This window comes from Echinops telfairi, unplaced genomic scaffold (genome assembly GCF_000313985.2).
Source record: "Echinops telfairi isolate 266 unplaced genomic scaffold, ASM31398v2 ScPeMD7_7410;HRSCAF=8448, whole genome shotgun sequence".
In the NCBI taxonomy this organism is placed as follows: domain Eukaryota; kingdom Metazoa; phylum Chordata; class Mammalia; order Afrosoricida; family Tenrecidae; genus Echinops; species Echinops telfairi.
The window spans coordinates 25,942,402-25,952,730 of NW_022111310.1; the positions used below are offsets into that span (position 1 = coordinate 25,942,402).

General features: G+C 53.8%; 1 protein-coding gene across 1 annotated transcript in view; it reads left to right on the forward strand.

Moving 5' to 3' along the window:
* The first annotated feature begins 4,468 nt into the window (after positions 1-4,468).
* The window catches only part of GSN (gelsolin), a 30,782-nt gene continuing 24,921 nt past the window's right edge, over positions 4,469-10,329 (forward strand). Inside the window, exons 1-3 of the mRNA XM_045296546.1 lie at positions 4,469-4,630; positions 6,061-6,265; positions 7,052-7,206. Coding sequence (XP_045152481.1) covers positions 4,484-4,630; positions 6,061-6,265; positions 7,052-7,206 — 507 coding nt within the window. The 5' untranslated portion in view covers positions 4,469-4,483. The remainder of the gene's footprint in view (positions 4,631-6,060; positions 6,266-7,051; positions 7,207-10,329) is intronic.

The following is a 10,329-nucleotide window of genomic DNA, read 5'->3' on the forward strand; positions in this document are numbered from 1 at the left end:
AGGGGACTTTCTAGAGCAGGCCTACAAAGGCTAAAAGGTTTTGTGGGTGTAGCCTCCTGCTTGAGGCTTGAGGTATGCTGGGGACTGCTGCCCCAGAGACTCCTGGCTACAGGGCTTGGCTTGGGCTTGTCCGGTTTAGCAACCTGCTGTGCTGCTCCCAGGCTGGCTGCTGTCAGGAACGACTGACTGCTCCTTCTCCCCAGAGTATGGACTCCAGAGCCAGTCTAACACCCCTTCCTACGGAGTCACCCTGAACAATTGGCTCTCCTCCCCGAGCCTCCGTTTCCCCATCTATCAAAATTCAAATGTTAGTGCCCAATTTCACCTGGTGGCTGGCAGACGCTAACAGCGCTCCCCTCTCCGTTCTTCTCCCTCCTTTCCCAGAAACAGCTGGGCCCAGAGGTGAGGTGCCACTTTGCTGCGTGGGTGACAGTGGTGTTTCTGTAGTGAGCATGGGGGGCCCTGCACCATAGCGGCGATGGTTCATTGGACAGATGGGAAGGTGGAGGCCCAGAGGCTGGTGGAGTGGATGTGATTGTCTAATCAACGACCCTAGAATTGACACTTACAACCAGAGTCCCTACGCCTGCTCCTCTGAACTCTTTCTTACAGGGGGTGGGGGTGGGGTGGGGGCGGCAGAACAAAGTAAGCAAAGGTTCCCCTTTCACAGTCTCCTCAGAGCACTGACCCTTCCAGGAAGGTTTCCATGCTGTGGGTGTCCAGAGGGCAGGGCCCAGGCCCAGGCTCCAGAGCTAGGTGGTAGATAGACAAAGCTGCAGGGTCTTGTGATCATTAACCCAAGAGCCAGAAACTCTGGGCCGGTGACGCCCAGTGACCCCCGAGGCAAAGGTCAAGCCCCCTGTTAGTCACTAACTGGACAGGTCCAAGCATGCCCCATGGGAAACGGTCGGTTCTTGACCTGGCTGCGGGTGCGGGTGGGCCAAGAATTGTGTCCAGATGAGTGTTTTATTTAAAACAACATCACGAAATGTAATACATTTGCATGTAACACATTTTTTGAATTATACATTTTATCGCAAGTTTCATATTTTCTGTTTTTATTCTTTTTAAAAATACCACACCTGGGGATGTGTGTCTTATCTTATGTTCATTGCATTGCTGTTATGTCGATAATATGAATGAATTAGATATGTTTTTTTCCCTTAGGGTTCATTTTCAAGAAGTAAATAAGTAGAAATAAAACACCACCACCAATAAAAAATAAACAATCTACATTGGATACACACTTGTAAACAGTTAAAAAAAATCTTTTAGCAAGGAAAACAAAAATATTTTTAACAGTAGTATTGAGGTATCATTTTCATATCATAAAAATCCATACATTGTAAGTATATAGTTCTATGGTTTTCACAGATTTGATCACTTGGGTATTAATCTCTGTAATCCAGGGTTGGAACTTTTTCATCACGCCTGGTCCTGGCCCCAGCCTCAAGTAACCACAGCAACGTGGATGGCGTGACATCCTCTCCCTTTGTCCTATTTGAGCCAGCTGCTAAAACTTATTTGCGCTTGCCCTCCCCGTCTTTGTAGGCAGTATGAAAACATGTCCCTTATTAAAAAAGAGGAGCCTCTCCTGTGCACTCTGTTGACAATTTGTTTCTTGGACTTGAGGAATCTCACTATGCTCATTGAGGGCCTACTATGTGCCAGGCACCATCGGATCTCATCCCTCCTTGTCTTTCCCAGCTGCACAGTGGTCCCTTGTATGCGGGCGTTCAGGTCCTTTCCAGTGTTCTCCCCACAAGGCTTCAGTGGCCATCTGTGTGTGTACAGCTTGGTGCTTGTCTGTGAGTGATTCTCTAGGGAGTGGAACTGGCATTGCATTGTCTTTTCATTCACACAACAGCAACAAAGCAAGCCATCACTGGAGACATTTGCCTTCCAAGAGGAGAAACCAGAGGGTATGTGAGAGCCGTGAGATTTTAAGCTCTCTGAATTTAGACCCCAAGGGACCCTCTAAAGGCCCTTAGAGCCAGGGCCTGCCTGAGAACTCAGGCTGCCACCACAACTTCCCCTGGGTGCTCGGATGAACGCCCCCTCTTCGTTGTGGCTCTGAAGGTCACTGTGACCCCTGGCACCTTCTCCAGCCTTATCCGTGCTTGCCCTTTGATTTCAGACAGGACTGCTCTTTTATTCCTTGCCCTTGGCCTGCACTTTGCTTGCCCTTTACCCATGCTGTTGGTTCCTCTTTTCAGGCTCCATCTCTATCAGTCAGAATTCGTTGCATCCTTCAAAGCTGTGGTCACAAGCGTTTTCCTCCAGGCAGACATTTTATAATCCACACCCTGGATGGCACCGTCCTGTCTCCCCCCCCCCCATGTCCCCTGAGCCCTTTCTGGGACCCACATCTGACCCCCAGTAAGAGGGAGATGGTATGAGTGGTAGAGAGAAATTCTAGCCCCATGAGGAAGCAGCTGGGCTCCAGGAGGAGAGGTGAGGTGCCGGAGATCTGGAGGTAGGGGTGTCGTGAAAGTCCCTTTACCCTGGGTGCAGGTCAGACCATTTTCACACATGCAGACTCAGTGAATCCTAGTAGCCGTATCTGCAATCTGGTTAGCAGATGAGGAGACTGAAGCACAGGAAGAAGTAAATTGTACACACGGTCACCGAGTCAAGAAGATGTGGAGGTGGGCCTCAAACCTAGATCTCCAACTCCCTAGTGCCCTTTCTGCACCAGGCTGCTGAGGCAGAGAGGATCTTGGATGCCACAAACTCAGTGCCATCGAGTCGATGCTGATTCACAGCACCCCCTACAGGGCAGGGCAGAACTGCCCTGGTGAGTATCCAAGACTGTAACTCTTCACAGGATTAGAAAACCCCGTCTTTTTCCCAAGGAGTGCTGGTGGTTTTGAACTGTGAACCTTACAGTTAGCAACCCAACGCATAACCACTACACTATAATATCCGAGAAATCGACATTGAGACTGGTAGATGGTAGGGGAATGGAGGAGGAGTTGGTAGAGGTAGACAGCTGGCCTAGATGAGTCTGAATGGGACTTTGCCATTTTGTTGGCTGCAAAGGGTCCAGGGTAGCCAAAAACAGAGAGCAGGGTGATTCAAAAATTCTGAACTTACTCCTGTAATTGCCTACAGAAGGAAACAGCCGAGGTTTTGCCTCTGAGTTGTTTCCAAGAGCCAGTGAGTTTTGGCCTCTGAGCTGTTTCCAAGAGCCAGTGAGATTCCCATCAGTTATATACCTCAAAGTTTGTGGCAGGGGGGAGGGGGGTGTTAGTTAAGTCTTGACAATGGTCAGGGGACCCATCAAGGAATGGGACTAAAGGGAGCAAGGTTCCCAGAAAACAGTTTGCATTTCCCCGACCAGTCATTGATAGCATCATTACTCCAGGAGATTCCAGACCAACATCCTCCAAAATGTTCAGTCTTTATGCTTATCTAAATGGCCCTGCTTCCCCCTTCCTGGGCTTTTCAATAGGCTCGGGCCTTGAATATTAACAGGTTTTACAAGGAATATACTGTAGGGGAAGGGGTTGTTACATCCTGGATTCCTTGTGACAAGCTCAATCTCAACATACTCTGTTACGTTTTCAGTGCTGATCAACAGCCTGATCTTCCACTTTCCGATACCAGCCTGAGTCAAATGGCTGCGGGACTCTAGTGGAGGAGGGAGGGCTGGGCAAGGAGTGTGGGTGAGGATAAGAGAGCTCAATCCTCCCTTTCCCCCAGGAAAGTCAATAGAGCTGTTTTAAGCAGAAACGCAAACAAAAAACATCTGCAGGACGCCGCACAAGCTGCACAAGCTTGTTGTTTAGAGACAGGTCAGCCTTGCAATTATCAGATAGAGGGTGGGGGGGTGACTTCTCGAATGGGGTGGAGAGGGCACAGCAAATACCTGACTCCAAGGGTTGATTCAAAATAAAAGTTAAAAAATAAATAAAGCCTTTAAAATGCACACATAGAAAGACCATCTATTTCAGGCGGGGACAGTTGGAAGAGTCTGCCCAGGCACCGCCTGGGTTCGAATCCAAGCTCTACTATTGACTGGTTGCATGCGTGTTCTCTAACAGCTCTGTCCTTCCGTTGCCTCTCTGGCCCTTAGTACTCATGCTGCGAAGGTGTTCGGCTGCGCCAGTTCGTGGGAAGGCTCCGATACATGCGCAATCTTGTCATTTTCCTGCTGGAGAGGTTGGGGAGGGGCGGCCGCTTTGGTGGGCCGCACAGCTCGTATTGCGTTAGCACCTGTTGCCATGCCAGGTCCTGCAGCTGGGTCCCTCCCCCGCCCGCCCCCACCCCACCACCTGGGGTCCAGGGGCGGCCGCGCCCAGCTGGTCTGTCGCGGTGAGAACCAAGGTTCCCAAAGGCAGATCCCCGCCTCTCGCGGGTCCTGCCCGTGCGCGAACAGCAGGGCGGTTCTCTCCGCTTGGGGCGCGGTGGGCGGGAGGCTACTTAAGGCTGGCTCCGCGAGGCCGCGGCTGCGATTGCGTGGTTTTCCATAATCGCCACCATGGCTCCGCACCGCTCTGCGTCCGCGCTGTTCGGAGCGCTGGTCCTGGCGCTGTGTGCGCTGCCGCCTCCCGCTCGTGGGGCCACCGCGCCGCGGGGAGCGGTCCAGGCGCGGGCACCCCAGGCGCCCCAGGCGTCCCAGGCACGGGTGAGTGCCCCGGGGACCGGGGGCTCCCGGAGTAACTCTTTATTCTAAGTTCTTGCAGATTCAGCGCTAGGAAAAGGGGAGTAATTCAGGTCTAGAATGGAAAAACTGTTTTGTTGCTTTGTAAGTATTTCTTGCTGCTTCCCAGGGTCCCCTCCAGACGCGGGTGGGCGCCTGGGAGCCCCGGCCGCTGTCCCCACCGCAGAGGCTAACCTCCCCTGGGCTGGAGGTGTGCCCCTGTCTGATTTCTCCCCCTCTGCTGTCTGAGGTCCTCTTCCTTGCCTAATGGCTCCTTCGGCTTTTCCCTCCTCGCTCCTTCTCTCACCCAGTGGCTTGTCCCGTGCAGATTCTCCCCAGGAGACTGCTCGCTCCCGCGGAGCTCTTCCCTTCCTCTGAGCCGTCCTCCACTCTGATTTCTCCTCTACCCGCTCCCATTTCCCCTCTTTCCTCCCACATTTCCTTCTTGGAGTTTTCCCTTTGGGATTTCTGACTTCTCTGGTCTGAATTGTATTCCCGCCAGACCTGTCTTCCTCCGGCCCACGGTGGGTGGACCTGCGCGCGCCACCTCCGCGCTCCGCTAACCTTCCTCTCAGTGCATGTCTGCGAACCCTTCCCTCTGTCCTTGACTTCTCCAACAGGCTCCTGCAGACCCCGCTGCGTCCTCTCCGCCTTATCCAAGAAATGGGGTTTGGGGGTAGACTGTTGGGGGGCAGGAGGGAGGAGGTAGACAGCTCAGGAGACCACTTGGGCTATCCCCCGCTAGGCCTCCTAGGTAGTGTGAGGGGTGGGTGAATGGGGCGTGCTAGGCTTCCCCATTTCCAAAGAGCAAAAGCAAACAGGCTGTGTGACCTTGGGCCAGACCTTGCCCCCCCACACACACACACACATACACAACCTTTGTGCAACCTTTGGGGAATAGTTTCACCATCCAGGGTGGTCAGGTTGGACTGTGAGCTCCCGGAGGGCGTGTCCAGTTCTCAGAGACACCCAAGATGCTGGAACAGGCTCAGTCCCTGGGCCCTCAGCTTGACCATTGCCATCTGCTGCTCTCAGAGTTTGGGGCAATTCCCGCTCTGCTCTCTCCCAGCTGAGATTTCTTGGCATGGTCACCCTACCTCTCCGTGCCTCGCTCATCACATCCAGTCGGCACATCTGAGCGAGGAAGGACGAGATGGACAAAAGCAGATGGGGAACCGAGTGGGAGAATCAGATGCTGGCCAAGGTCCAGTGTGTAGAGCCTGTTTGCTAACTCACCGTGATGGGGGTCAGGAGGAAGTGGGGGTAGGGGTGCCTTAGGACACGGTAACTCGCCTCAGGCACAAGTGACATGCTCTCCGTGCTGGAAACCACCCTCCCTCGCGCCCGGGGTCTGCCAGTACACTGGGTCGCCCAGCCAGGGTCTCCGCTCACGCCTTGCCTGCTCTCGTCCCCAGCCCAGCAGTATGGTGGTGGAGCACCCTGAGTTCCTGAAGGCAGGCAAGGCGCCTGGCCTGCAGATCTGGCGCGTGGAGAAGTTCGACCTGGTGCCCGTGCCCCCAAACCTCTACGGAGACTTCTTCACTGGCGATGCCTACCTTATCCTGAAGACGGTACAGCTGAGAAACGGGAACCTGCAGTATGACCTCCACTACTGGCTGGGTGAGCCTGGCCCCTGCATGCCACCCCCTACCCTCACCACCACCACCACCACCCCCCAGACCCTGGGAAGCTTAGGTCTTTGTGGTGTGATTCCCTGGAGGAACCTCAGGTGGCTAGTTGATTACTGGGCGCCAAATATATGCCAGGTCCCTGGTTAGAGGTCAGGCCTCCAGGCGCTGGAGCCAGCCTGCCTGAGTTCAAACCCCAGCTCTGCCCCTTACCAGTGCCTGCCTTCTGACAAGTCCTCAATGTCTCTGTGAAGTGGGGAGATGCCAGGGCGCAACTACCACAGCGGATCACCATGAGGAGTCAACGCGTTATGGCGGCACTCAGAACTGGGCGACTCAGGGACCTGGGGACCCCTCCATGACTTCCCTGCCTCCGCTCCCACCACTCCCGTACTTTGCCCTTCAGAGTTGGGAGCCTAGAGTTGCTGGCACACATCTGCCATGTGAGCCTGTGCCCTCCCTGAGTCTCGATTTCCCGATCCGTGAGCTGAGCTGATCCCCCCCAAGTCTGGACTTGATGCCCTTAAGGGCAGGAGTATGGGAAGGAGTGAGTGTAGGACAATGGGGGCTTGAGAGGAGAGGACCCTTAGAGAGCATGCAGTCTAGCCCCTCGACCTCCCCCGTTATACAGATAGATTAACACAGGAGGTGGGGACTGGCTCAGCTTCCACAGCCAAGCCAGGGCAGCACCAAGAGCTCTAGGTGACTTTTGGGGAGCCCACTTCCCAGCATCCCAGACTGAGGGAAGCCAGGCTCAGGCTGCTCTGATGTCTCCTAGGCAATGAGTGCAGCCAGGACGAGAGTGGAGCGGCTGCCATCTTCACTGTGCAGCTGGATGACTACCTGAATGGCCGGGCCGTGCAGTACCGCGAGGTCCAAGGCTTCGAGTCGGCCACCTTCCTTGGCTACTTCAAGTCTGGCATCAAATATAAGGTGGGTCAGGTCCCGCTTGCTCAGGTCATTCAGACAAAAGCCCCAGGGTCAGGGGTCACTGGCATCTACTTGTCTTTCCACCTGTGCCACACACAGCTCAGGCTGTGGAGTTTCCCAGTGTGGGCTTTGCACCCAGGCAGGCCCATTCCTAGCTGTGTGATCTTGGACAGATCTCATGCCCTCTCAGAGCCTCTGGTTTGTTGGTTTGTTCAAATGGGGAGAAGAAAAATCTACATCATTTCAGAGAGTTGTATTCCTAGCCCCAGCAGCCAGGGGTGGGCCTTGGCCTTGAATGCTTGAGCACTTGGGAGGATTTCTTTACTCTGAGTGTCCCATCAGGTAGAACTGAGCAAAGCCAAGAGGGCTTGGGAGGCCTGAGAGGCTGTGCGCTGGTAAGTCGCTGGGCTCCCAGAGCCTCCCGCTCTCCCTGGTTAGCAGAGCTGCTGTACCTGCTCCACAGGGCTGGGGAGAGGGTTTAGTGCAAGTCCCTTGCACGGGGCTTGCTTCTGAGAAGGGCTTTGAACAGGGAGGGGATTGATCACAGGCTTTCAGAGCCAGACTGTTGCCAGCTGTGAGGGGTCTGGGAAGCCTGTCACTGTATTAGCCAAAAGCAGAGACCAAGTTGATTCAAGAAATTCTAAGTTTGTTCCTGCAAGCATTTGCAAAAGGAAAACAGCCCGGCTTCTCCTCTGAGCTGTTTCATAGTTCAGTCCCAACCCCGCAAGTTCTTATGAGCCGAAAACCAAGTCTTTGTTTTCTTTTTGCAATAATTGCAGGAAGAAATTAGCAGGTTTTCACAACGATCACAGGATATAATTGATACTCTCAGAAGGCAGGGTTTGCATTGATCATTAGGAAAGTCTCCATCTTGCCCTGAAGCTTCATGCACCTTGATGATCTAAATTGGGGGGATGCTTCCATGCCTGGCTTCACCAGACCACCATCTCCGAGGCCTCTGAATGAAGATGCTTCGTGTGTGGCTACAAATCTCAATGGCCTTGCTAGCCTCCTCCCTGAGCCAGGACATTGGGTTTATAATAAACTAAACTTTACATTGTATTTCCAATATTTTGACTGACAGCAGACTAATTCTTTCCCTCTATCCAGATGGGCGTTGGTGTCAGAGTTGAAATCCTTCATTTTACAGGGTGGAAACCGAGGGACCCAGCGAGGTTAAGCAACTGGCCCAGGGCCACACAGCATTTTGCTGCCAGAGCTAGGACCTGAACTCGGGTCTCTCTATTCAGCATTCTCTCCAAGACACCAGCCAGCCTTTCATGAGCAAGGTCCTAGGAGAGGGCTCAAGCCATGACTGTTTCACTGGTGTTCTGTGTGGACTTAGAGAAGTCACTGGCCTTCTCTGGGCCTTCGGGTACCACATTGAGCACAGGGACCCTGTCTGCTGGGGTGAGGCACAGGGGATGGAATGATGGAGAGGGCCAAAGGAGACGGAGATCGTGACGGGGCAGGGTGTGGCCTGGGAACTCAGCCTCTGTCTGGGCGGGCTGGGCTGGATTACCTGGCAGCCTACGCAGCCCCTTCCCATCCAACTGTTGTCCCCAGAGCTCCTGCTAGGCTTCTTAGCTTCCCAGTCTTGGTTCCTTGAAGAAGGAGAGGTGATAAGGTTGGGAGCCAGCCCTGTGGCATGCAGAGGGACTAGGTCTCTTTGCATTCTTCTAACAGGGAGTGGAAAGAGCATTGGATGGGGTCCAGTCCCAGCACCACCACAACTAACTACTTTGGGCAAGTCCTGGGCTCTGGGTGCATGCACTCACACTCCCCGCTCATCACTCAGTCACCCAAGAAGTGCCGAGTGCTGGGACCACAGTGCCTCTTATTGTTGCTGCCGTGTGGCAGGCACTGTGCTGGGCTCAGAGGTGTTCCTGCGATCCCGGGAGGTGATTAGAGGCCCATTGGACTGACCAGGAAACGTGAGGCTCAGAGAAGCTGCCTAACCAGTAAGTGATGGCAGTGGTATTCCAGCCCACACCCATGCTCCCCCTGACTCTGTGCCAGGCTCCGTACTGGGACGCTCTGACAAATGAGAGGGGTCCCTTTGAAGGCTCCCCAGGGAGTGGGGAGAGGGAGAGAAGCTAATGGGATCACAAAACATCACAGTTCAGTGGGACCTGAGGGTGACCTGTGGGTAGGACACAAAGAAGGGAGTGGTCAGCTCAGGGAGGCAAAGCAGAAGCTTGCCCATCTATCTTGCCTCAGTCACTCATCTCTTAGGGGACAATCTGATGATCTAACATTGATCAAAAACAGGAACATTCTCTCGCAAAGACAGTTTCCGCAGCGACAAGAATGCTCCAGGGCCGACATTTAGGAATAAAGAAGGCTTGGAAGAGCTGCTCCTGTACAGTGAGCCTGCAGATGGCCTCATGTGCCTCTCACCACAGTCTCTAGGTGAGGAAGCTGAGGCTCAGAGAGGTGGACTCACTTGCCTAAGAGCACACAGTAAAAGATGCCCATCGTTCAACATGTGTGTCTCTACAGAAGAATCAGATAAGTGATTCAGATGTGCCAGGGCGTTTGACTCATTGAACTCATTTGTCCTGATGAAGGACTTACTAGTATCAACCCTATTGTGTAAAGGAAGAGACTGGCATACAGAGAAGTCCAGCAGATTACCAAAGTTAAGACAAGCCTGGGATTCAGACTTCCCTGCCGACTCTGCAGCCTGTGCATCTGGGCTTTAGCCCAGGGCTGGGCTCAGAGTGAACATTAGCAGGCTCCCTGGTCTTAGATCTTAGCTTAAGGTTTACTTAGGAAGCTGCATGTTAGCAAGCCTCCACCTACACGCTGCTGGCAGGTGATTTATTTGAGGTGTCGCTGAGGGTCACTCCAGGGCATGGGTCCCTCATGTCGCCCAGACTTGAGACTTCAGTCCTGCAGGACTCTTGACTCCCGGTGGAAATTCGAGGTCCAAGGCGGGTCCTGTTTTCCACCTTCTGCAAGTCCTCCGGCTGCCCCCACACTTGGCAGGCCCAGCCCCAGGTTCTCCGCCCAGAGCTCATCAATTATAGATCCCCAAGGACCAGGGCTTGTTATGCAAGACTTGTTTCTGTGAAAGCCGCCTCCTCAAATCCGGTTTGGGAGGGCACGGTGTGTGTGTGTGTG